At 50.3% G+C, this 25639-nt stretch overlaps 7 protein-coding genes across 7 annotated transcripts; 3 read left to right on the top strand and 4 right to left on the bottom strand.

Annotated features, from left to right (window-relative positions):
• Positions 1–227: 227 nt before the first annotated feature.
• On the bottom strand, positions 228–1376 carry BDV37DRAFT_283309 (glycosyltransferase family 8 protein; the record flags this gene model as incomplete). Its single annotated transcript, XM_032087263.1, has 3 exons — positions 228–687; positions 797–1244; positions 1355–1376. The coding sequence occupies 3 exons, from the start codon at positions 1374–1376 to the stop codon at positions 228–230; spliced, it is 930 nt and encodes a 309-aa protein (XP_031941149.1).
• An 852-nt stretch (positions 1377–2228) lies between these two features.
• BDV37DRAFT_123330 (uncharacterized protein) lies at positions 2229–4725 on the bottom strand. The gene is made up of 2 exons (XM_032078626.1): positions 4449–4725; positions 2229–4387 (listed from the first exon to the last, which is right to left on the bottom strand). Exons 1-2 carry the CDS (start codon positions 4505–4507, stop codon positions 2461–2463), a joined length of 1986 nt encoding a protein of 661 aa, XP_031941148.1. The 5' UTR covers positions 4508–4725; the 3' UTR covers positions 2229–2460.
• A 116-nt stretch (positions 4726–4841) lies between these two features.
• On the top strand, positions 4842–11384 carry BDV37DRAFT_123241 (anaphase promoting complex subunit 1). The gene has a single exon (XM_032078625.1). The coding sequence runs from the start codon at positions 4944–4946 to the stop codon at positions 11187–11189; it is 6246 nt and encodes a 2081-aa protein (XP_031941147.1). The 5' UTR covers positions 4842–4943; the 3' UTR covers positions 11190–11384.
• Positions 11385–11540: 156 nt separating this feature from the next.
• Positions 11541–12949, bottom strand: BDV37DRAFT_248715 (RPAP1 family protein). Its single transcript, XM_032082015.1, has one exon. It carries the CDS (start codon positions 12915–12917, stop codon positions 11580–11582), a length of 1338 nt encoding a protein of 445 aa, XP_031941146.1. The 5' UTR covers positions 12918–12949; the 3' UTR covers positions 11541–11579.
• Positions 12950–14013: 1064 nt separating this feature from the next.
• On the top strand, positions 14014–16511 carry BDV37DRAFT_123218 (uncharacterized protein). Its single transcript, XM_032078624.1, has one exon. It carries the CDS (start codon positions 14132–14134, stop codon positions 16085–16087), a length of 1956 nt encoding a protein of 651 aa, XP_031941145.1. The 5' UTR covers positions 14014–14131; the 3' UTR covers positions 16088–16511.
• A 1070-nt stretch (positions 16512–17581) lies between these two features.
• ste7 (MAP kinase kinase Ste7) lies at positions 17582–19919 on the bottom strand. Its single transcript, XM_032078623.1, has 4 exons — positions 19208–19919; positions 19000–19157; positions 18395–18932; positions 17582–18332 (listed from the first exon to the last, which is right to left on the bottom strand). The coding sequence occupies exons 1-4, from the start codon at positions 19493–19495 to the stop codon at positions 17736–17738; spliced, it is 1581 nt and encodes a 526-aa protein (XP_031941144.1). The 5' UTR covers positions 19496–19919; the 3' UTR covers positions 17582–17735.
• Positions 19920–20192: 273 nt separating this feature from the next.
• Positions 20193–25626, top strand: spt6 (chromatin-remodeling histone chaperone SPT6). The gene is made up of 4 exons (XM_032082014.1): positions 20193–21053; positions 21118–21297; positions 21387–25044; positions 25165–25626. Exons 1-4 carry the CDS (start codon positions 20874–20876, stop codon positions 25413–25415), a joined length of 4269 nt encoding a protein of 1422 aa, XP_031941143.1. The 5' UTR covers positions 20193–20873; the 3' UTR covers positions 25416–25626.
• The last annotated feature ends 13 nt before the right edge of the window (positions 25627–25639 follow it).

Genomic DNA, 25639 nt, shown 5'->3' with positions numbered 1-25639 from the left:
TGCGATTCATACTCTGGTTGGTTTATTGGTTCTGAGTGTAAATATAGTCTACGTGGCTGATTTTGCTTTATTTCGATCTTTCTATCATCTGATGTCTATCTATGGCGTTCTATCCACCCCTACCAGGGGAGCTAGGGTATATGTACTGTATATACATTGGATGTGTGAAAAGACCATGAATCACGAGCAAAACCAATATAAATCGAGAGCATGTCCTGACAGCCGCCTCAATGACCGTCCGTAATCCCTTTCTTCACTTCCAACTGTTGCCTCTGCCTATTCACCTCCCACCACCAATGACTTAGTTCATCCATCCCGTTATCGGGATCTTCATGCCATGGCTTTTTAGCAAAGATGTAATGCACATTCTTCACCTCTTCATCTCTCCAGATCGCGTCGTGCACTCCAGCCCAGCGTAACGTTTTCAGCGCATTATACACATACGGCAATGCCACCCATCGACCCCGAAACACGTCCGACAAGAGTTCCTGATCGGGAAAATCATATTTATCTGTGCGATCCGGCATGTTAAGTCCAGCCTGGATCTCCGCCCAGGCCGATATGCTGGGGCGCACGACCAAGAGGCCACTGTTCAGCATGGCAACACCGGCCGCGGCAGGGGCGCCGGATGTCTGCGCTCGGACGGGATCCGAATGCTGGCTTGTGAAGGCACAGTTCTTGGGTATCCTGTTATGCATACATCACATCGGTATGAACGCCATGCGGGTTCCATCCTTAGGATTGGGAACAATTGAAAAAAACACAGAGGATGGGGTACGATAGGATTGCAACATACCACGTCTTGGGATAATGTGGCTTGTTCAGCGGATTACAGGCGCACGCATGACTCGCTGCGAATACCCTCTCCTGTTTTTTCTCCTCGCTGCTCGGTGGCTCGTCCAGTGGTACACTCATCAGCTCATCCATGTTCTTGCGCACCAGCATATCTCCGTCCAGGAGGACAATGCGGTCGTACTCCACCAGCGAGAACACGATCAGCTTGTTCCATGTTTCGGTGAAGCGGGGATCCTGGAGGAAGACTCTGTTCTGGCTTGGTTGTACGCTGGGGACGGCTTGGGTGCGGATTCCGCGCGCCTGAAGCGCTGCCAGGCCTTCGGCGGGGAACGTGGAGGTGTAGAATGCGATGAAGGGGTAGGCTGTTTCGGTGGCTTGAAGGGAGTGTGAAAGGGTGAGGATGCCCGGAAGGTAGGAGAGGTTGGTTATTAGGGAGGCCCAGACTTTCTCTATTGTAGTTGGAGTGTTGTTAGCCTCGTGCAACCTGGCTCCTTTGTTTCCGTAGTGGTCGTGTAGCTCTTATCAGGGCAAATTCCGGATACATTGAGAGCTCGCTTACCGCGTTTCGGTTGTTGGGCCATGATGAATGTATTAAAGTGGGTTCAATTGCGGGGTACTTCTGTCTAGATAGTAGAGGCGACTGGGCTTTTAAAGTACAATTAGTGAGAGTCAACTCTGGAAACGATGATCATCGTGGGGTTCATCATTTATCGGATTTAATTAACTAAATCTTATCAGTGACAGGTGCTGATTAGTCATCCGATTTGATCTTATCTCCGCCTTTGCATCTACATACTGAATGCCCTACGTACAGTGATCCTCTTGTCTTTTACGCTGTAAATGCTACGCTTGTACTTGTGCCAACCTCTACCTAGAATGTACCCATTCTCTTCCACGGCTTCGTTTTTACCGTCCCGTCAGTTGGCCTGGCTGTTGTCCGTCTCCCATACCGAAACTGATGTGGAGCCGTCCAGAACCATGTCCGTATCAATTGACAGGCGTTGGTCTTGCTACAAGCAGGACAGATCAGTCACAGTATAGGTCGACAAGAAGAAAACAGTCAACCCAGTCCGTACTGGTGGGGGGTGGTGGCCGAAGAAATGCCACCGTTAGAAACCGAAGTCCAGCGTACTGGTTCGATGGGAATGGCCGGAGGCCTCTTGATATATCGCAGCTGATACAGAGCATATCCTTTCTGTGACGAAAGGATTTCAAGGCATGGTCCTCGCCTTGCGCTCCACCTTGCAGCGCGAATCCCCTCAATATCAAAAACCGAGAGGGAAAAAAGAAAAGAAAAGGAAACAGAGAGAGACAGATAGATGAACCGTTGATATGTTCAATTGGGTATCGTTAATTTATATGAGCAACCACATCGTAAATCTCGGCTTTTTAATAGCAGAGTAGATGGGTATCCAGTATTAGGCAAGGATCGTTAAATATGGCAGTGTTGAGACCGCTTTTGCGTCAGTCTCTCTATCGGTCGATGACAAAGCATATGTTCAACTAATTCCAACTTAGTTGCGCCGCACATCAGCTTCGAACAGGTTATGTAGTCGATGATGCGATACCAGAACGAAACCATGACTACCAACAACGGGTTTGCGGTTGCATCAGAGGTCCATACTCTCCAAGATCTAGGTTCCACCAGTGTGAAGCATTCCTTGTTCAGGTGAAAATCCGCGCCCGCTTAATAGGACTCCCCATTCGGAGGGATTGATTACCGCTGGCCATCCCACTCAGTAGTCGATCCATTCCTTCAACATCAAGTTCACCACGCCGAAGCTTGAGCTGATCAGTTTCTGCGGTCGGTGTCTCGTTCACTGGCCCAAGAAGTGCAGGAGATTCATCCGGCTCATTCAGTCTTGGAGTAAGGACTATAATTCGGTGTTCTGCAACGAGAAGAGCATCATGATCTCCACCTTCAGCTTGGCGAGTCTGGCGAGAAGCGGCAGGAAGGTGGCCAATGCCCTTCAAATGTTCCCCCATTAAGGTTATATCTTGGATGGCGGAAACTCGGCAGCGGTTAGACGCATCAAAGGTTCCGGTTGCTTTGACAGCATTCCGCCACAAGGACAGCAAACTTGGAATGACAGCACTCTGGTTGCCGTGTCGCAACAGAATCGACTCGTCAGGTAGCGAATCACGGTATGAATTGGTTTGATAGACGGAGATTTCGCCGCACAAAGATGGCATAATTGAACCAACCATGGCGCCCTTCAGCAAAGTATCTTCACGCACACGCTTAGTATGTGGCGTCAAGGGTGCGAATTTAGGACGCTGTTCCGCGATAGGCCCACCTGTTTCAGTTCGGGCTCCTGACAGCGGACTCAAGATCCGACCACTGACAGAAAAAGCAGTCAAGGATCCGCCAGTCACCCCCTGTACACTGGATTGACGCTGGAGTGGGCCCTTTATGGTTCCTGGGCCTGCCCCTTCGAGATCCCACACTCCCCATTCACCATCCGCCATGAGAACCATAATAGCCCGTCCACCAAGCACCCATTCTGCATTAACTATAGTTTTACGCCGGGGGAGCCCTGAGGGGGACTGCTCAAACCCAGGATAGAGACTGATCAGCCACTTTCCGTCTGTTTCCGACGTTTCAAAATCATTTTGAGGACTGGATGACCTGCGCGACGCTTTGGATGGTTTCATCGAGAAGCACGAGTAGACCTTGACACATCCGCTATGAAAGGCGACAAGTAGTGTCGAGTGTCGTGGTGACGGATATGGTGATGGGTTGAAAGCGATGTTTTGGGCTGGGGCCGGCAGATAACGGCGCTTCGACTCGATATCATCCTCGCCTAAACGGTACAACACTTCACTGTGATCTGTCTCTTCCACAACTGGGATCCGATGTATTATAAGTAGGCCCGACGACTCAGCAGAATGAGTAGCGACAAGAAGGTCCCATCTCCCTGGCCTATGTCTATTAGATCCACTTTGACTTTGAGTCATGTCCTCATCTCCCTGCGGCTCACTCGCTTGATATGTGAAAGCAATCCCCACCCCCCTTGGGATCTCTTGGTGTGATACTCCGCCGCTAATCGACAACGTCTGAACCCACGAGGAGATCTCGAATTGAGTAGGGTGCGGAGGAGCCAGGGGTAGTGTCACAACTTGGGTGGAAAGATCAGCGCACACGGCCGAGATGACCATATATTTTCTCAAAATGGGCGGGAAAGGATCGAGCGATGAACGTGAGGACTCAGGCAGAATGCGAGGGACAGCCAATTCAACAACCCTGGTCCCAAGAGGTATATCAATCTGGCGCAGCACGTTTTCGTATGGGAAAAGGGGATCAATCTCGGGCTCGTCTTCTTCAAACCCATAACTTGGTTCTTCGTTTTTCTGGGGTTCAACAGAGCTCTCATCATCAGAATCAATGATCATGATGGAGTCGTCGTTGCTGCGGTTGGTTTTCTCTTGCGGTTGGTCCTTAGAGGCCGACGGCTTCCTGTCCGTAAATGGTCTTCCACCTCGCCAAATTACCTTCAACCCGTTTTCATACCCATATATTATAATTGATGAGCCATTAGGGGCGAGGACAGGATAGCCCTTGGCGGTGTAGACGCGATGAGGAAGTTGGTAGCTGCATGAAAAGATTACTGTAAGTGCTGATAGTGTAGTTGAATGAAAAGGAGTCCTTTTACCTTAGTTGTAGGCCGTCATCTCTAGACCGGGCCAGAGGCCTAGAGGGAAAGGATGGCATGGTGCTTGATATGCGATCGAGGTCTTTTGTTGGACTGTACAGCTTCCAAGGGCGAGCTCAAATTCGTCCGCACAGCAATGAGGAAATTCAACCTTTGAGTTGGAGAGAGCAATCAGTGACAATAGAGGGCGATATTACACTCAAGGCTAGCCAAGTTCAAAGGGTGATGGGTTCAAGGTGGAGGAAAGATAAAGTTGTTGTGGTGTGTTGCAAGAGTGAAAAAAGCAGCTGATTAAAGAAATGGTCTGAAAGCTCCGCCGCGTCCAGCGCGTCACCCACCGGGCAGGTTCCACGCTGCTTGTTGAATGTTGACACAGCGACCGGTTTGACACCAGCTCACTCGTATTTGATAGCGCTGATGGGCAATGAACATGTTCTCGCTTCTGGCTGCCATTGCCAGTGATTCTACCACGACATCTATTTATTTGCGCCGATAATGGCTACTGTCCGATCCCTTGGCCTCCACCAACCTTCGGCCATACCTTTTCTCGTTGCAGAGGGCTTACTACCTGCCGATCCGTCCGACGATCACTATGCGTGGACATCTAGTGTCGATATAGGCCCAAATGGCCCCGTTGAGGATGAGATCGTCTGGACGAAAGGCTGTGTGGTCTGGTCTAGAGCTGGGGTTGTCCAGAGGGTGTACCGGCTGGATCTCGAAAAGGAGGAGATTAGGCATGCGCTTTTGACGAATTTCTCAGTCGGTCAGATTAAAAGAACCAATGGTAATGCTTCGAAGGCGACTAAGGAAAGTTTGTTCCGAACGAGCAATGACCCTGGTCGGAGTCGCGGTTTCCATGGCCAACAGAATGGGGAAGAATCGAGACTGGAAGCCTCCGGCGTGACCTTAAATATACGCGATAGAGGTGCCCAAGGAGCAAATGACTCTGACTCGACAAGAGCATTGGTTGTGGTCCTCAAGTCTCAAGCTCATATCTTCTTCCTAGCTGGAAACAGCCACGTCGTTCCGCTACCATTTGAGGTGGATTCAATATTCGCGACCCCGAAGGGTCTTTTGTTTCAGAGAAAAATGTATGAGGAAGACAAAAAGGACACGAATCTCTGCCCAATGGCGCCTCCAAATTCGTTCATGTCAACCTTGCCTACGACAGTGGATTTCCGTGCATCACAATCTCTAGAAATCCCTTCTATCAAGGGAAAGAGGCCATCATTGACGGTATCTCCTGCTCCGGGCACTAGTTTGAGGTCACCGCGTAAGCAGCCCGACTTGCCTAGAGTGTTCTCCCTCATGGACCCGTATTCTGAAATGGGCCTTGTTGTGACGAATCAGACTTCTCGCTTTTTACACAGTAGTGTTACCAGCAGACCTTCTGGGCTGGATGTTCTGGGTGCAGCGGATGAGATCATATATGTCTCCCCCAAGGATGAGCTCTTAGAGTCTAATAGGAATCTGATTAGCGGCCCTCTAATCTTCGTGGTAACCGTCAATGTTAATACCGGGCTGTACACTATCTGGACAGCACGTTACAGAGAAGATGAGGCCAACCCCTCGTCTAAAAAAAAAGGACGACGTGAGACAGGTGGTACTTGGTCAAAGCGACGTAGCTCACATTTTGGAATGGCAACGGGAACAACAACTCCGGGAGCTCGCCCATCCGCTGCTAGAGAGAGCTTTGGTCCTAGGGGCGATAACTGGAATACACCGGGCCTGTCTCATTCGCAGTACTCTACTGATGGAAAACCAGATGAAGATGACCTTGCTTCTAAATTTGGCCAAGATTTCGGTGATATTGGAGTTCCCCTCAAGACTTCTCGACGGGTGAGCTCTCTACTCGCTAGAGCCGATCTTGCAACTGGCCAGGATAGGATTACCTTTTCAGACCTTGCTACAGGAAGTCAATCGAGTTCTATGCCACATGGAAACCTCCGACAGTCAATAGGTGCTGGAAGCAGCCGCGGAAGCTTCGGCTTCAATCCTAGAGCTTCTCTACCGCCAGGAAATGGTTCGGTTTATAGTACCACTACCAGCTTTGCGGATGCTCCAGTTGACAGGCTTCTGGAGGAGCTTAACAGTGAAAGTTTTTTCGAAGGGCTTGATAATATGGATCTTAAAGAATCAGCATCAGGCCTTCCGGAGGAAGTCCTACTGTCAAAAGTTGAAAGCTTTTCCTCTAGATTCTCAGAAAACTTCCAGGCACCAGCCAAGTCAAAGACATCCCGAAAGTCGAAAATCATTACAGTGTGCCCCTCAGAAGGTGCGAGCTCGCAGAACGGTAACTCGGCGGTTTTGGCTCTTTGTGTTGTTGAACAAGACGCAAAGTCCATGACGGTCGTAAATCTACGAGCCGACAGGGTTACTATTCCGAAGAAAGATTCAGTATTTTCTAAGAGAATGAAGAAAAAGAAAACACCTGATGAGCGTTCGCTACTCGTCCAGGCGACTAGCGTACAGCACTTCTCGGGCATACGCGATGCTTGTAAGATCACTGATGGAGATATTTCACGGATCATGACCTTGAGCACCGCAGATGACGGACAGCATGAGCTGCTGCTACAAACTCCTTGGAGCAGGCCAATCACCGTTGATGTGCCGATAAAACTGATGTTATATGAGCCCTACGGGATTTCGGCTACTACGTCTGTCAACCGTCCACGAGAAAGCGGTATGAACAGGCTTATGACTGATTATTTCACAATTACCGGTCTGGATCACGCTACCATTCGAGGGAGAGTTGACCTGATAGACTCTGAAAAGCGGAAGCATAGGCTACGAATCCAGATGGAACCCAGCAATGAACTTGTAAAGAGTGTCTTCAGAATCTGTCGGTTTGTTTTGCCTGACTCAGAGAAAGCCGGCGATGGAATATTAACGGCCTGGTGGGAAACAATGAAATGGCTTCGCGAAAAGGAAACCACCGAAAACGACCTCGAGTGGACCGCGATGGTAATAGTCTTGTTCGCCATGGCAATTCCTTTCATCGACAGTGACCACTCGCGGACGCCTGCACAGCGCACACGTAGAAAGAAAGCCCTGCTACGCTCAAGCAGCGGAAGCCACGTGGACTTGGAGAGCTGGGAAACGATGTTAGACCAAGAGGCAGGATCCGCCGGCGTTGTGCCATCATGGATAAACAACAGCACTTGGGGGTGGATCGTCGATCAAGATGCTGAAGAAGAACGCAATGCTCCCTCCGGGAGGAAGTCTGTGAAGACTGAGCAGACAGGTTCCAGTCAGTTAACATACCGCAAGAATTCTTACTTGCTGCGATGTGCGGCTTTGACTCGCGAATTTTTGCAGACCCCAAAGGGTATCGCGGCTGTAGGCTCAGATGGCCATCTTCCAACAGCGCTTTCCTATAGCCAAAATCTACGACAGACCGCCTTGTGCACGATACTGGTCGGGCTACATCTTCTTCGTGAAGAGCAGAAGTTGTCAATCTGCGAAAGCGAGGAGTCCCGCAAATCCTTGGGCCTCCTCGCTCCGATCTTAGCCCAAATTGGAGGGTGGTTAGGATGGGAGTCCTGGAATTGGTCTGAAAATGGTTATTATGGTTTGGAGATTGCCAGTATCAATCGCTGGCAGTTTGAAAATACGCGAATTTCGATGCTGGATGTACCCCATGAACAATTTTCGCCCCCTTCAGTCTTCAGTTTCGTGGAGACTGGGTGGCACCAGTCTTCTCCCTTTTTCACTCTACTAAATCTGGTAACTGGATCAGATTATACCCCGAGGAAGGGGAGAATGTGGCAGGAATGCTTTATGCTCACACCAAGAACATTGGCATTGGACGGTTTTCTCTCCGAAGTACATAGCATCTCAACGCCACTCGATAGGATAAAGCTTCTTCACCGCTGGGGTTTTACTAGAAGTATCATTGAGACATTTCCGGAGGGCGTCAGTACACCTTTGTACGAAGCCATTATGCGATCTCAAATGCATGCCTCAACGTCTTGGAGCTCGACGCTTCTAGAGCTGGTAGATCGCGAAGATCTCAGCATATCGATGCGTAATGATAACCCATGCGCTCCATCTGCATGGCAGCCTGCCGTGTCACATGAAGCAATGCGCGACGTGCACCATATCGGTGTCTCCGCCTTGGACATCGACGCGATCAACTCTTTCGAAGCATCTGCCGAGGCAGATAGGTTCTCTGTGACTAAATTGATCTTCCGCGAGGACAAACGGTTCATTGAAGCTGCTAAACTGCTAAATCAATCCAAGGCTCCTGTAGCAGAGTGTGTCCCAGAGCCTGATTGGAATGACTCGGATTTACTGGAGGCGCAGAAAGAGGTGGTTCAACTTGTAACGCTTCGAACGTTGTCCATCCCTACAGGGCGAGCTATGCTAGCATTCAGTGGACGACTGCCTTTGCTAACTGAGAAGCTCCCAATTCCTTCTTTCTCGCTTCAGTGTGTCATGAAACCATCGAATGTAACGATAAGTGCAGACCGAAGCTCTTTCAGTGAGGAGAAGGTTTGCTGGGCCTTCTTTCATAATGGTGTTTCTACCGGTCTCGCAATATCCAAAAACTCCAAGGGCATCGATACCTCGTGGATTCTTTTCAACAAACCGCAAGAGCTTACAAATCGGCACGCTGGCTTCTTGTTGGCCCTGGGTCTCAATGGGCACCTGAAGTCTTTAGCCAAGTGGGTAGCTTTCAAGTACTTGACACCGAAGCATACAATGACATCTATTGGTCTGTTACTGGGTCTATCAGCATCATACCTGGGTACAATGGATACTTTAATCACCCGTCTCTTGTCTGTTCATGTGACGAGAATGCTTCCTCTTGGTGCCGCCGAGCTGAACCTGTCGCCGCTAACCCAAACTGCGGGTATCATGGGGATTGGCTTACTATATTGTGGCTCCCAGCACCGAAGAATGAGCGAAGTGATGTTATCAGAGATCGAGAACGTGGACCAGGAGGAAAGCTCCCCAGGTCGAGAGGATTTGCGTGACGAGGGGTACCGCTTAGCTGCCGGATTCGCGCTCGGGTTTATAAACCTAGCAAAGGGAAAGGATTTACGAGGAATGCGAGACATGCATATTGTAGAAAGACTATTAGCTGTGGCGGTTGGGACGAAGAACGTTGACTTGGCGCATGTTCTTGACCGGGCCACTGCCGGTGCAACGATCGCGCTGGCGATTATATTCATGAAGACGAATGACGAAACTCTGGCCCAGAAGATCAACATCCCTGACACAACAGTACGCTACGACTATGTCCGACCAGATCTGTTCCTGCTCCGTACACTTGCCCGGCATGTCATTATGTGGGATAATATCCAACCTAGTGACGAATGGTTTGTCCAAAGCCTTCCAGGGATCTACCGCCGCCGATACCGTCTGACCGGCGTTCGTCGACTGAAAAGCGAAGATATGCCGTTTTTCAACATCATTGCCGGTCTTTGCTTTACGCTTGGACTCCGCTATGCTGGTTCTGCCCAGACGACGGTGCGTGATATTCTACTCTCATATCTTGACCAGTTTCTCCGCATCTGTAGACTCCCCGCTGTTAACTACGATGGGAAACTCGCAAGGAATTCTGTCCGCCACTGCCAGGACGTTGTGGCCCTTTCGGCGGCAACGGTGATGGCAGGGACCGGGGACCTGGCGTTGTTTCGGCGCTTACGCTCTCTGCATGGGCGTGTGGATACTGATACACCATATGGCAGTCATATGGCAGCACATATGGCGATCGGGCTGCTTTTCTTGGGAGGAGGCAGTTATACGCTCGGCACATCCGACCTGGCTATAGCGTCGCTCATCTGTTCCCTATACCCGGTCTTTCCGACAACAGTGCTTGATAACAAATGTCACCTGCAAGCATTCAGGCATTTGTGGGTTCTCGCGGCCGAACCGCGCTGCTTTGTGCCGCGTGACATAGATTCTGGCCGACCCATATCCATGCCAATTACTGTGACAAACACTGGCGGCAGTACCCGGAAGATTACCGCGCCTTGCCTCCTCCCCGAACTAGGGTCTATCGCTAAGGTGGAAGTGCGCAGCGCCGATTACTGGCCTCTGGTCCTAGACTTTACACTGAATTCTGCTCTCCGAGAGAAATTCCGACACGGTGACCAGTCAGTGTATCTACGACGGAAAGCGACGTACAACCCAACCGGTTCGTCTGCGTTTGTTTCGACATTATCAGGGCTCAGCGAGGCACAGGACATCCTTCCCTCGTCTACATCCGCGTCAAACCGTGGCAAGGGACTACCACCGGCAGCGTGGCCGAACATCGCTACACTACTCTCCGATGCTACTACTCCCACTCCGTCGTCACCGGTGCAGAGCATGTGGGAGTGGATATTTAGCCTCAAGTCACTGCATGGATTGGATGTCCGCGAAAAGGCACTCGTGTTGCCATCATCATTCCCAGCACGCACACGCACCCCAAGTACCAATGCCGTTTCGTATGCGCCATGGTTACGGCAGTCGGCGGTTGACAGCAAGCTCGTGGTTGAGGACAGTGTGCAGAATCTTGCACAATGCCATCCTGATGAGATTCGCGATCGCTTATGGCAATTGCGACTTCTGTTCAATTGGGTCGACTCTTCTTCCGACGAACGGGTGCAGGAAATCGAAGAAGAGGCTGGGACATCCGATGATGCAGTTCCAAGGATATCTAGCCAATCGCAAGGGCTTTGGCTACGACAGGATTTTGTGGAAGAGGCACGTTGGAAGGTCTGGGGCGTTCAGACTGGTGACTATGTTTAATGCAGTATGCTCTGTAATGCTTGGCTATGTTCTTATGCATAATATGATTCGGGATCTTGAGAGTACTTTGAGTCGGCTTTCTCCTTGTCCTCTCTGTTCACCCCATTTACGTTGTTGCTTCTCGTCAGAGTCGATAGTTCTTTATACCATCTCATCGGAAGTAATATAGATTACAGTATCCGACGCTATAAGACCACAGAGCGTCATGTCCGGTCAATCCAACTGTTTTTTGTTCATTATGTCTTCATTATCTGGGATCATCGTGTGTCGGTGCGGTTGCACAGGTGGCCGTTCCTCCTCTTTCTTTTTAGAAGAAAGAAAAGAAAGAGAGAGAGAGAGAGAGAGAGATTTCTTTTCAGCTTCCCCCTTTCCTTCGACAAATATATGGGGCTATTGAGACCTAACGGCCCCTTCTTTTAAAACCCCTCGGTCTCCACCGCCGCCCATCTGCCAAAGCCATACGCCTTCGACAGCCCACGCAGTAGCACTGGCATGATGACCAACACCTCCCTTAGACCTCGTCGGATCCTGTCCCTGTTTCTCTGCTGCGTGATCCTTCCCTGGGCGAGTTGTCCCAGTTGACGTCCCATCAGCTTCAGCTAGCATGGAAGCGACTACACCCTCGCGTTCAATGACGGACCACAGTCCTTCTACCAGGGTGCTCCCACGTTCTCCAAACTGACCTTTCCCGAGGCGGAAGAGAATACGACCCAAGACCTGCCAGGCGATACACCGTTGAGCGGGAAAGGAGGATCGGCTAAGAATGGCTAGCTCGGGTATGGTGTAACCAGCGGCATGAGGATCTTTACCATGATGGTGAAGACCTAAGTTAGTGGGGAGAGCAAGAGATGTGGTGGGAGAGAGCAGTGTGCCGAGGAAAGAGAAGCGGAGCGCAGCGGGGTGAACGGCTTCTGCGTTGCTGGCCGGGTGGTAGGCTGATGTCGCGTCTGGTGCATCCGAGTCTGTAGAAGGAGGCTGAAGCCAGGACAGAGAGGACGGGTCGTGGGTGATGTTAGGGAAATAGTGGGCCTGAAGGTCAGACAAAAACGACGGGGATGATGGGTCAAGATTAGGCATGGGATTAAGTTGCGACGGCGGAGTGGGAAAGTGAACGGAACTAGGAAGAGGGGATTCAAAGGCAGGTCGGAGGTCATCAGGCATTTGCGCGGGGGGAAGGTCATCTCGATGAGTTTGTTTGTCTTGGGAGGTCGAAGGTTTGGTTTCGAGAACAGGCTCGGGTGGAGGAGTTGCTGCGTCGGCGTGGTCTAGCTGAGGTTTGATGGACGCGGATGGATTCGACCGAGTGTCAGTCTTGGGCTCCTCAGAGTCAATACGGGCTCTGCGAAGGAACCGTTCAAGCAACGAGGGATCTATGGATGCCATGAGCTCCTCTCGTTCTTGTTGGATCTGGTCGGGCGACATGGACGCTAACTGCCGACGGTTTTCATCGTCAATCATCCTTTTTTCGTCATCCCGACTAGCAGTTGAAGTGTTTGTAGTGGAAGCGTCTTCCCGACGTTGTTTAAAAGCGGACTGCTTTACGCGACGACGATGAGCAGGAAACCCAGCTGCAGCAGGTTTGGGTGGAGCTGGAGCGGCAGCGGGCGAGCGTTCGCGGATTTCGCCGATCATTCCAGGAAGTGAGATGGAGGAAGCGGGGGGTGCAGATGAGGGCTGGTCATCATCGGAATCTAGATCGAGAACAAATCTTTCCCCGCGAAATGCCATGGTCACGTTGATGAAGATGTTTTGGACTTGAAGATGGATTGACTGATTATCGGAGATAAAGAAAAAAGCATCAAACTAAAATTAAATCGCGAACTGCATGAAGGATGAGTCAGCATGCGGCTCAAAAGCTAAATGATGGGGCGCTAGACCGCTCTTGGGATAGCGTATCACCTGATGGCCTTTCCGGATTAGGGAACGCACGTCCGATCATCTGATTTGAATCTGGAGTATAAGTCGAAGTTCATCGATATCACAACATCTAACATCTCCTCTGGTCGGGTCGATCCTAGAGGGTTATATCCCTCTTTTTCTGTGGGAGACGATCATCACCGCAATCTCGCCATTGAATTCTATGGAGATATATATATATATATGTATATATAAATATAAATCTATATATACAGAAAGAGAGGGGGAGGGAGAGGGAGAGATGCCTATCAAGACTTATCTTATGGAGAGTTGGGGTCGATTCTTGCTCTGGGGAGATATTCTGCCACCCGTATCATAGTAAAAAAATTCAAAAATAAATAATAAAAACCCCGAATCAGAGGAACATCAGACCGACCAAGTGCATAACAGGTCAGAATGATTTCCGTCTTTCCTCCTTCCTTTCCATCCTTCTCAACTCCTTCATCTTTTCCCATCTGGTGACAACCAAATCAGTTCCAGGTATGGATCTAGATATTGAATTTTCTCTTTGATTTTCCTTTTCGCCGTTTCCCTATTTTTCCCCCTCCCCCTTCCCTTACCCTATTGAGAATCTCTTGACTTTATCCGTTCGTCTCTGCCCGAGAAGGACGACAGAATCTCTCTCCCCTTTTCTCCTCTCATTTCTTTTCGTGTTCTTCCTCTCCCACGCTGGTCAAACCTCCATCTTTTTTTCTTGTGTTTCGCCATCCCCATCTCTCTCCCATCCTTTTCCCTCATCACCTTCATTTTATTTCGTATATCCCTATCACATTTCCATCCGATTCGCATTCCGTGTCCTATATTTTATTTTATCTATTTATCTATTGATTTTTGTTATTCTCTTTTCATTCTTCATTTCTTCCATATCGAGCAGGGAAGGGGGGAAAAAATAAGAAAGAAAGAAAGAATATTAATTTATTGATAACTAGATCTCCAACTTTGCTTGAAGACTCTCCGACTACGCTGCTCGCTTCATCCGTGAGACATCTCCTCTCGATGCTATCCTTTTGAGTCTTCTCTGCATCATGTCCACCGAGCCGGCCATACGGACGGCTCAGGACGATTTCGAGTCGCGCACTATCGATCAAACTCCCCGCGAACCTCGCCCGAGACGGTCGCGTCGCAAGAAGGACGAGGGACAGGACGCTGGGCGAAAGAACACCCCCAAACCCACCAAGTCAAAAACTAAAGAAAAGGAGAAAGAAAAAGAACCAGAGACGGGCAGGCAGAACGACAAGGAATTAGACAAAGAAAATCATCAGGATAAGGAGAGCAGGGATAAAGACCAGGATCCGAAAGAGTCGAAACGCGGCAGTCGTCGCCAGAGGGACAAGTCGTCATCCACGTCGGTCAATCCGTCCAATTCCTCTTCTACTCACGCTCGAAAGAAGCCCAAGTTAGAAGCAACGCCTCCGGATCAAAGTCCTAGTGTATCGGCGGCTTCTGCAGTTGCAGCTGCTGCCATTCCAGCGACGACTACTGTGACGACCGCTACTCCTGCCCCTGCTCCTAGCGCCGCCCCAGCTGCAGCTCCAGCTCCAGCTCCAGTCCAAGTTCCAAACACCCCCGCTGCTAGCCCTCCAGCATCGTCAGGCTCTATTCACCTTCTCCAATCTCACCTGCACCAGCAACATCGTTCTCCATTGCACCCGTCCCCCTCACTGCCACCCTCGTCTCATCCCACGCCGCCGCCCGCGGCCCTTGGTCACCAGTCATCTTACCCGACGATGGCACCCGCAGGACCGCCGCGGCCGCAATCCCAGCCACCACCTCCCCCACCGACTAGGACCAGCGGTCAAAATTTCGACCCCATTCGGTCCGCCTTCGATACAGCTTCCCCGGCCCCAATACCGGGGCCAACATCGACCTTCAGTCCTCCGGCGCGCCCTCTCTCTCCACGCCCACCATTCCGCGCGAGCGCTTCACCTGCTATAGCTAGCATAATTGACCCTCCCACAAATACCTCACCAACCGTCTATGCTCCCCGCCCATATGCTTCTCCAAACCATGGCACACCCATATACTCTCCTTCCCCTGCGGCTACACCAGTCATCGCTCCGACGCCACATCCGCCTCCTCAGCCGATCTCGCCGTACGCCCATCGATCGCCCTATCCAACCCCTTCACAATTACAACCATCGCACGATTCACAGTCCTCCGGTCATTCTTCGTCTCAAGGTCCGCCGCCGCCGGCCCCACCACCACGTCTATCAGTAGCACCTGAGCCTCCAGCGCCTACACCGTCTAATAACCATCGCGCGCCTTCGCCCGGGCCTACCCCAATGGATGTAGATACGGATCCGCATCCGGCCCCTAAAGCACCAAAAAAGGAGACCAAAGCTCCCCCCACAGCGCCTTCATCGAACGCTGCGTCCCCGAAGCCCTCTCGGGCAACCAAGGAGCCCCCGCCTCCATTGCCTCAAGGCTCAGGACTGATCTCCAATGCCTTGTTTGGCGTGGGCGACGCTGCATCCACCAGCGATTCTGATTCTCGGCGGACGCCCAGTATTATAATACACATTCCATTGCAAGGGACTGGCAACAGGATTGTCAACTTTGCGCGCTTGGCCGAGGAACAATACGGCTTTGCCGCTTTACATCCTCGCCTTGCAGCTCACAAGGAACGACTTGCTCGTGTAGCCGCAGCGGGTGCAGCACTAGAACGAAATGATAAATCCGGCCGGGGACTCTCCGCTGGGGAGAGTGCTGATGAAGATCTCAGTCTCGAAGTTGAACGTGACAGTGACTTAGATGGAGACAGTGCGTTGGGCGGCACAGCAGCTCGCACGAACGGGCCGGAGGCTCCAGATGGGAAAAAGAAGCGTCGCAAGAAGAAGATGGAAGAGTATGACCGAGACGATCCGTTTGTCGACGATAGCGAGCTAGCCTGGCAGGAACAGGCCGCGGCCAGCAAAGACGGCTTCTTCGTATATAGTGGCCCTCTGGTGCCTGAGGGCGAAAAGGTGCAAGTCGAACGGTGAGTTCCCTCCTATGTATATACGTTTGATCTCAACCACTAACGCTTTGGTTTAGGGCGGATGGCACAATAAAACGTGGCAGGGGCCGGGGTCGCGGCGGTCGCAACCGAGCACCTCAATCCGCTTCCCATCAAGCGCCACTGGCAGCCGCCGTCCCCATTTCCCAAGAAACAGGTCTCCCTGTACGAGGGCCCGGATCCAGGGGTGGTAGTACTACTCGTCGTCCGCGTACAAAGCCCAAGGCGGAACAGGACAAAGCAGGCGGCACACCTTCCGCATCTCAGGGGCGAGGCGGCGGCACCGCAGGCCGGGGAGGCTCGGCAAGCGCTCGAGGAGGGAAATCAACGTCAATGGTGGAATTGGCACCGCGTCCCAACTTGGCACCCACGCCTCCGGGACCAAGTCCGGTAGCAAGTTCTGAACTGGTCATGAAATAAAAGTGAGCTCCAATCACTCCCCTTCCCCCCTTTCTCCACGACGTACGATCCATTGTCTAGGTATCAGGTTATGTGGTTTATTGCTTTCGTTGGCGTCACTGGACCTTTGGGTACAGAGGGATGATGAAAGGTTAATTGTAGAACGGTGGCTTCTGCTGCGAGGCTATTCCTGTGCTTCTATTCGGTATTACATGCCTGTTATGTGTTTCTATCAGTGTGGTTTCTAAGGTTTCTTTGTTTTCTTCCGATCTCCTTCATGGTTGGATGGTGTTTCTCCTCGTTTCTGCATCATCTGGGGTGGTGTTTTTTTTCTTTTATAATATTTCGTTTACGTGCCTGTCGCTCAATATGAGGCGAGACTATATGTTTCTATCCTGAAAGAACCCCGATGGAAGGGTCGGTTTGATTATGGCCACTATATCAGGTATACGTGTGGCATCAGGTCAAGGATAATGCAAGATCTTATCCAGCCATGAGGCTCAACCCATTCCTTGGATTGTGGTGTTCCATTGTAACAAAGCGCAAGTATCTTGTACAAGTCCCAACCCAAGGCTAAATGATCCCGCGCCCATGGTGTGTTCTCGCCACGAGAGGGGAAAGCTGTACATACACACAGGTGACACATGCAAGATCCATGTACTTCGTTCCTTGCATCAACAGAATATTTGGAATTGTCAAATGATGAGACAAACAACACAGATGCAAGAGTGCCAGCTCGACATCCAGGCGGAAATAAATGGCAAAAAACGTAAATGTACGTCGACATAAACCAAAGACAAAGGCATTGCTATGAAAACATATGCGACCAGCCCAGGAGGAAAATTAATGAACAGAATAGAAAAAGAACAGGTGCAGACTCGGAAAATGCCAATGAACGAATATACGCCTTGCTGATGCAATAATCATAAGCAATATGGTCAAGCAAGCGATCAGTTGGGAGTTCGTCATCTGAATAGTTTAATATCGAAACGTCAATGGAATTGTTGACAACGAGATAAAGTGAAGAAAAAAAAAAAAAAAAAAAGAAAAAAAAAAAAAAAAAAAAAAAAAAAAAAAAAGGGTGGGATAATCTCAATGACAGTTGACAAATGTCAAGTTTCCGATCGAAGATGGGAGACGATCAGCTGGTCTTGCTTGCAGAGAAGTCTATGATAAGATCTAACCCATTTGAGAAAGCAACTGTACACAGCTTTTGTTGTGTGATGGTGATGCACTTAATTTACTTGGCGTTGCCATGGTGCTCCCGGTACTGGAGCCGGTGGTAAGGGCCCGCTGGGAGGAGGAGCTGCACGAACAGGCATAGCTGATGTCTGAAGTGGCATTCTCGATTTCATGTTGTGCGAGCTCGCCGAACGAGATACGATGTGCTGACGAGAGGGTGGCTCCAGTGCAGACACTGGGTCTCCTAAGTGCGCACGAGAGGGGTGGCGTCCCGCTCGGTAATCATCATCCTTGGTTTCCAAAGAGAGATGCTCTAGTGATATCGCGGGCGGAGATCTGGTCGACCTACTGGGGCGAGGAGATGGGTTCGGCGGTACGTGATAATGCCGGCTTTGGGAAGACATTTCATTGGCCATATTCAACGGGATCTCTCCAGATGTTGGCGTGTAATGTGGTGTGCGAGACGATTTGCTAACTGCTGGCTTTGGGGCGGGGCTACGGCGCGGTGATTCTTCTTTCTCGTCTTTGAGAGACTTGGGCGGTGGGGGAGCCAGATAAGACTTTCGGTTATGTCGCTCCATCATGCTTATCGCCCATTCTTGAAGATCAACTGGTGTGCGTTTAGCAGCCTGAAGGAACGCATCCTTATCCTATTCTCGGAGTCAGTACAATCGACTTCAAAAGGAAGCACAAAGCATAAAGTGGATATTACATATAATTCTCGGGGTGTTGGCCGCTCTTCGGACTTTTTAAGGAGGCATTTGGCGACAAACTCGTGCAGGATTGGGGGGAAAGCATCACTCTTTGGAAGCTTCGGAGCAGGCTCATGGACAATTTGTTGTAGAAGGTCCAAGATACCCATAGGGCCAGCGCTAGCTCGGTCCCCTGCCGAAGAATCTGAGGTATCAAAGGGAAATCGACCCACGGCCAATTCCATGACCGTCAAGCCTACACTCCAGACATCCGAACGGACAGTGTACGCGCCGCCTTGAATGCGCTCGGGTGCCATGTAGGTCGAAGTGCCGACAAAGGTGTCGGCGATCGAATTGACAGTCTCAGTAGCGACGCCGAAATCGCAAAGTTTAATGTTTCCCCGCGAATTGACAAGGATATTGGACGGTTTGATGTCACGATGCATAATGCGATGCGCTTCATAGAGATACACAAGACCAGCCAATATGGACTCTGTGATCTTGCCTAGTACATCCACTCGGACGGGACCGAAGTCTTTGGATATGCGATCAAGAGAACTAACGAGAAAGGCAGTTAGATACTTGACCTTCGCATAGGTTTTTGTGAAAACTCTTTTGCACTCACCCACAGTCCATGTATTCCATACACAGAACAATATCCCTGGCTTCATTTTGGAATGCTCCATAGAAGGTCACGATATTTGGGGAGTTGCAGTCGTGGCCAACTTGAAGCTCTCGCAGTATCTGTTTTCGAACGTTCTCCTTGGCATCGACACGGATAATCTACGATATGATCAGCAGGTCCCCATAACGCCTAACAAAACGATTCGCACCTTTCGGGCCATGACAACTTTAGTAGAGGCATGCATGACCTTGGAGACTGTACCGCCATTTCCCGCCCCTAGTTCTTTTAAGGTGATCAAATCCTCACTGCGAAGATCAAGGCGAAACTCCAACCCGATCTCCAGCGTATCGGTGCGGTTGCTGTCAGTATTTCCAATCGCACCGGGAACTTGGGCATCGCCATCGGACGGGTTGGAGAGGGGTTTGGGTGCTGCATTCAGAGCGAGACCTTTAACGTTTTTGCGTTTCAGCGTTCGAGCTTTAAATTGGTCGGCCATGGTTGGACGACAGAGTTACTCTGCCGCAGTCACTGAGGGGTGAATTGAGGGAAAGGTATGAATAATTGTGAGAGCGCCTCTTGTCAATTGTCGGACTTAATCCTCTAATGTAGCTGAAAAGTCAGACTGCTCGTCAGTGGTGAGAACCAAATGCTGGTTATTCAGCGAGAATGTGAAACTTGAAGAATCACAAAAAAAAGGCGGTTTGTATATTGGGACTGGGGTGTGGACAAGCGCTGTGTTTTCAAAGGCAGACAAGGTGGGGGACTCGACGGTCGATCTAGGCTCGATTCGTTATCTCAACTCTCTGTGGATAATGTTGTATGTGAAATAACAGTCTCCAAATATTTTGGAAGATTTCAAAAAGGGGATCTTTCAAGAAGGTCCTGCATGAAACGCCGAACGGAGACGCTGACTATAAGGTGGGAGTTTCTGTCGGGTGGAGGAAGAAGAAGGTGTTAGAGAGTGAGTCTGGATCCCCACCAGGAACAAGCGCGCGGGTCTCACTGCGGACAAAGAGGAGACACTATGAAAGTACTAGTATGAAGAGGGATCCCTTAGGGGCAAAGAAGAAAAAGGAGAGGAATGGAAATGAAGTAAAGAAAAAAAGAAAAAGAAAAAAGGAAGCGACAGGGAATTTGTAAAATATTCAGTGTAACCACAGGACCAGTAAGTTGCTAATTTTTATAGATCAATAGTTACTTGCCTGGCGCTTCGGATCCCGTTATTTATAGCTACCAATATTCTACGCAACGCTATCGTGGACGCTGATGTCCACGATACGTTCGTTCGCAACCTATATATCTCGTTAACCTATTACTTGCGCCCTTGAAATAGTTAGCTAGGAATCACATCTTGTCTCCCAAATTATGTAAATCCCAGGGTGCGGCATCACTAGTGTTCATCGGCCCAAGAAGCATCATAAGACAAGAAGACACGGTGACAAGGCAATACCTGCTAGCACATGCCTGTAATCGTCTCGAGATGAATTCCGTACTCTCTTTCTTCTCAACGAATTTCAACTTCAATTCTTTATCCCTTGAGCTACTGTAAGAGATCACCTGATCTTTGTCTATCATCAAGACACGTGATATTGTGGCCCAGCCACATATAGCTCCGCCAGGCGGTGAAGCTTTTGTCTGCGCCACAGAGCCTCTTTGCTCGCCGACAACCCCCAAGTTGATTCAAGCCAGTGTTCAAAGTATCATCAATACCCACAATTCGTTGGAGTCCATTGGACCGGAGTTTCTGTGTTGCCGTCTTTAGTGGCGGCTTGTTCTAGTCGTTCTTCTCTTTTGACTCCCTTTCATATTCTTTCCGAAACACCCATCATCTTTCTCCCTGCACGTAGAAGCGTGCCTTTCACAACAAGTACAAGATGAGCGCCCGCGATCTTGTCGAGGGAGAGGCCATGTTGGATGATGAGGAGAATGAAGAGGAATTGGCCGATGACTATGACGGCGAAGGCGAAGCTCATCAGGGTGCTGGCACTGCAAACCACTACGACTCAAGTGAAGAGGATGACGATGACGATGACGACGAGGAGGCCGCCCGTGCAGTAGGTTTCCCGGCTTGAGGAGGCGCAACCAGGCTCGAACCATTGCTGAATAACTTTATGACAGGTCCGGGAAGGTTTTATTGTCGATGAAGATGAAGAACTTGAAGACCGCGCGGAGCGCCGGCGGGAGAAGAGGAAGCGACGCAGGGAAGAACGCGAGCGCGAAGATGAGCATCTAGATGAGGAAGACTTGGAACTCATCGGAGAACTCAACCCGTCACTTCAAGCCCCGGTTGCCGCAGAGGTATGTAGAAAATTCAGTCCGTCCGTGTGCCAGTTAAACTGCGCATGTGATAGAGTACACCAGGCTGATTTAATTTATGATCCTATTAGTCTAAATTCAAGCGCTTGAAACGAGGACACAAAGATCGTGATCTTCGACAGCCCTCTCAAGGCATCGACGACATCTTCAACTCCGATGAAGAAGAGGAAACTGCAGGCGACTATGGAAGGCCTGGTCATAGGAGACATATGCATGATGAGATGGACGACTTCATCGAGGAGGACGTTTTCTCAGATGAGGAGCTACAGAGGGAACGAGAGGACCTAGAGATTGCCCGTCCCGCGAAGAAGGGCATGACCGGTTTAGGAGCTACTGATGCTGCTGGATTAGATGAAAACGCATTAGAGGATATGCGCGCGGCCTTTGGGGATGGCAACGAATACTTGTTTGCTCTGGAGATGGAGGATCAAGAGGAAGAGCAGGAGGAAGATGAAGAGAAACACCTGGATCTCAAGGATGTGTTTGAGCCCTCTCAGCTAGCGGAGAAGATGTTAACGGAAGAGGATAATCAGATCCGTCTGTTGGATGAACCAGAAAGACATCAGATTGCCCGGAAGCCGTATCGCAACGTTGTCCTCACCGAAGAGCAATTTCGTGAAGAAGCCGCCTGGATCTCTAACCTCATGCTCCTCAAGAAGCGCATTGAACCCGAGCTGCGCGAACCTTTTCAACGATCCGTGGCCAAGGTACTTGAGTTCTTAGTGACGGATGATTGGGAAGTCCCGTTCATCTTCCAGCATCGGAAGGACTACATGATTCATGCTGTCAAAGCTGCTGCCGAGGGTGCCGGAGAAGATGCTGACGCGTCTCAATACACGATACGAGCGGAAAAGCTCTTAAACATGACGGACCTTTGGGACATATTCGACCATGATCTCAAGTTCAAGGCTCTGGTAGAGAAACGGAACACGATACAGAAAACCTATGATAATTTGCAGAGCCTATTCAACGTGAGTGACTCTGTGGTGGAGGAGATGCTCCCAGCAGCTGTCACCATGGAGGAGCTTCAAGATGTGCAGGATTACATTCATTTCCAGTATGCGTCTCAGCTGCGGGACATGACTCTTATGAACAGCGATGCCAACGGAGAAACACACCGGCGGAAGGCGTCAAGCAAGACCTTTTTCGAGCGTGTCCGAAATGGTAAGGCATACAGCTTGGTGCGTGCATTCGGCATTACAGCAGATGCTTTTGCGCAAAATGCCTTGAAGGAAGGCCGTCGTCAGTACACGGAAGACCCAGCGGAGAGGCCGGAGGAGATGGCCGATGGGTTTGTGGATAATGATTTCTCCAATGCATCGCATGTTATCAAAGCTGCCAAGAGCTTGTTCGCTGAGGAAATCGTGATGAGCCCTAAGATGCGGAAGGTGATTCGCCAAGCGTATTACATGAATGGCGCTGTCGACTGCTTCCGAACGGAGAAGGGCCTCCGTAGAATCGACGAGCAGCACCCCTACTACGAGTTCAAATACCTTCGAAACCAGCAGCTCAGTGACATTGCTCGCCGACCGGAGCTTTATCTTCGCATGCTTAAGGCCGAAGAGGAGGGCTTGGTGGAAGTCAAGGTCCGCTTTGAGAACTTTGACCAGTTCCGCCAACGTCTGTATCCCGATATTGAATCCGATAACTATAGCGAAATCGCGGACGGTTGGAACCGTAGTCGGCGGGACGTCTTGGACCTGGCTCTTGGTAAGCTGGAGCGATTGATCAACCGCAGTGTGAAGGAGAACATTCGCCAGGAATGCGAGAACCATGTGGCAAAGGAATGCCGAGAAACTTTCTCGCAGCGATTGGATCAAGCCCCGTATAAGCCTAAGGGAATGGTGCTGGGAACTGTTCCCCGCGTTTTGGCTTTATCCACTGGGAGTGGCGTTGTGGGACGGGAACCTATACATTGGGCCTACATCGAAGAGGACGGCCGTGTGTTGGAGAATGGAAAGTTTGTGGACTTGTCAATCGGAGATCGTGATCGTAACATCCCAGATGGCAAGGATGTTGAGGCCTTTGTGGAGCTTGTCGACCGCCGCCGACCAGATGTCATTGGCGTCAGCGGCATGTCCCCCGAGACTCGTCGTTTATACAAACTCCTAGCTGAGGTTGTCGACAAAAAGGACCTACGCGGCGCCCCGTACACCGATGACCATGACGAAGAAATCAGTGATCGCTTGGAGGTGGTCATTGTGAACGACGAGGTGGCGCGTCTCTATCAGCATAGTGAACGGGCAAAGAAAGACCACCCCAGCTTTGCCCCTTTAACACATTACTGCGTTGCCTTGGCTAAGTATCTGCAGAGTCCCTTGAAAGAGTATGCTTCGCTCGGCCGGGATATCGTCTCTATTCAGTTCAAGCCGGGTCAGCAGCTGGTCACCCAAGAGCTACTTCTGAAACAATTAGAAACAGCATTGGTGGATATGGTTAACCTTGTTGGTGTGGACATCAATGAAGCGGTTACAGATTCCTCGACGGCCAACCTTCTTCCTTATGTTTGTGGTCTTGGTCCTCGTAAGGCAGCTCACTTGCTCAAGATCGTCAACATGAACGGCGGCGTGGTGAACAATCGTGTAGAACTTCTGGGCGTGAATGCGCAGTATCCAGCAATGGGCGTCAAGGTCTGGAATAACTGCGCTAGCTTCTTGTACATTGATTTCGAGAACGTCGATCCGGATGCGGATCCACTGGACAACACACGAGTGCACCCCGAAGACTACGATATTGCTCGGAAGATGGCCGCCGATGCCTTGGAGTTGGACGAGGAAGACATCAAAGCGGAAACGGACGAAAACGGTACAGGCGCCATCGTGCGTAAACTGTTCCGTGAAGAAGCACAGGACCGAGTCAATGATCTGATTCTGGAGGAGTATGCGGAACAGCTGGAAAAGAATCTAAATCAGCGAAAACGCGCCACCCTCGAAACAATTCGGGCAGAGCTGCAACAACCGTACGAGGAACTGCGGAAGCAATATGTCTTCCTCAGCACAGATGACATCTTTACCATGCTCACGGGTGAGACATTGGACACATTGGCGGAGGGCATGGTAGTACCGATCTCCATTAAGCGAGTCTCTGACGACCACATTGACGGCAAATTGGATTGTGGTATCGACGCCCTCGTTCCTGAGTCAGAGCTTACCGACCGATATGATATACCCGTGCGAGCACTATACTCACCGCATCAGACCGTGTCGGCCAAGATACTGTTTTTGAACCGTAAAAACTTCACCTGCAACGTCTCTCTGCGGGAGGAGCAAGTCAGTCGCCCGGTGTCCAACACTCAAGACCGCCTGCGCGGAGAATGGGATGACCGGCAAGAGCAACAGGATCGCGAGTCTTTGCAGGAGAAAACTCAAAGTGGTGGACGAACGATGCGAGTCATCAAGCACCCGCTGTTTAGGCCATTCAACTCGACCCAGGCAGAAGAATTTCTGGGATCGCAAAGTCGGGGTGATGTGGTTATTCGACCGTCGTCAAAGGGCCATGACCATCTGGCTGTGACATGGAAGGTGGCCGATGGCATCTTCCAGCACATCGATGTACTGGAGTTGGACAAGGAAAACGAGTTTTCCGTTGGACGGACTCTGAAGGTTGGGGGTCGCTATACCTACAGTGACCTGGATGATTTGATCTTCAACCATGTTAAAGCGATGGCCAAGAAGGTGGACGAAATGATGCTGCATGAAAAGTACCAGGACGGCACCAAGGATGCTACGTGTAAGTGTTTCCCCTCTCCCAGCCCGATTCTTCTGCTACTGTTTCTATTGTGCATACACACACACACACACACACACACACACACACGATGACGTGGTCTATAACTGATCAAACCTGCAGATTCTTGGTTGGAGACTTATACGAAAGCGAACCCTAAACGATCCGCCTATGCTTTCTGTATTGATCCCAAACATGCCGGGTACTTCTTCCTCTGCTTTAAAGCCGGCGAAAACGCGCGACTGCATAGTTGGCCAGTAAAGGTGATTCCTCAAGGCTACGAGCTCCAACGCAATCCATATCCTGACATGCGGGCGTTATGCAATGGATTTAAGTTGTTATTTACCAACATGCAAGCGGGCAAACGGAGGTGACGGGGGAGGTGACTTCTATGCTATTTTCTTTTCCCTCTGTATTCTCCTGTATACTGTGTAATATCCTATTATGAATTTGGATGGTGTTGAGATTTCTGAAGTTTTCTTTTTCTTTGGAATTGCGGACAGAAAAGATGGAACATTTTGCATTGGCACGATAACCCGAGTTCTTCTTGTTGGACAAATTATAAGTTTTTTTTTTTTTCCCTTTTAACTTTTTTTTT

Source organism: Aspergillus pseudonomiae (genome assembly GCF_009193645.1).
Source record: "Aspergillus pseudonomiae strain CBS 119388 unplaced genomic scaffold BDV37scaffold_35, whole genome shotgun sequence".
NCBI classification, from domain to species: domain Eukaryota; kingdom Fungi; phylum Ascomycota; class Eurotiomycetes; order Eurotiales; family Aspergillaceae; genus Aspergillus; species Aspergillus pseudonomiae.
The sequence above is the reverse complement of the archived record's forward strand: the minus strand, read 5'-3'. Positions and strand labels throughout refer to the sequence as shown.

Coding starts and splice junctions, on each gene's coding strand:
- BDV37DRAFT_123330 (XM_032078626.1), bottom strand. CDS start 4,507: ATGCCATCCTTTCCCTCTAGGCCTCTGGCCCGGTCTAGAGATGACGGC. Junction 4,388..4,448: donor GATGACGGCCTACAACTAAG/GTAAAAGGACTC, acceptor CTTTTCATGCAG/CTACCAACTTCCTCATCGCG.
- BDV37DRAFT_123241 (XM_032078625.1), top strand. CDS start 4,944: ATGGCTACTGTCCGATCCCTTGGCCTCCACCAACCTTCGGCCATACCT.
- BDV37DRAFT_248715 (XM_032082015.1), bottom strand. CDS start 12,917: ATGGCATTTCGCGGGGAAAGATTTGTTCTCGATCTAGATTCCGATGAT.
- BDV37DRAFT_123218 (XM_032078624.1), top strand. CDS start 14,132: ATGTCCACCGAGCCGGCCATACGGACGGCTCAGGACGATTTCGAGTCG.
- ste7 (XM_032078623.1), bottom strand. CDS start 19,495: ATGGCCGACCAATTTAAAGCTCGAACGCTGAAACGCAAAAACGTTAAA. Junction 19,158..19,207: donor AAGTTGTCATGGCCCGAAAG/GTGCGAATCGTT, acceptor ATCATATCGTAG/ATTATCCGTGTCGATGCCAA. Junction 18,933..18,999: donor ATGGAATACATGGACTGTGG/GTGAGTGCAAAA, acceptor CTTTCTCGTTAG/TTCTCTTGATCGCATATCCA.
- spt6 (XM_032082014.1), top strand. CDS start 20,874: ATGAGCGCCCGCGATCTTGTCGAGGGAGAGGCCATGTTGGATGATGAG. Junction 21,054..21,117: donor ACGAGGAGGCCGCCCGTGCA/GTAGGTTTCCCG, acceptor ACTTTATGACAG/GTCCGGGAAGGTTTTATTGT. Junction 25,045..25,164: donor CGGCACCAAGGATGCTACGT/GTAAGTGTTTCC, acceptor TCAAACCTGCAG/ATTCTTGGTTGGAGACTTAT.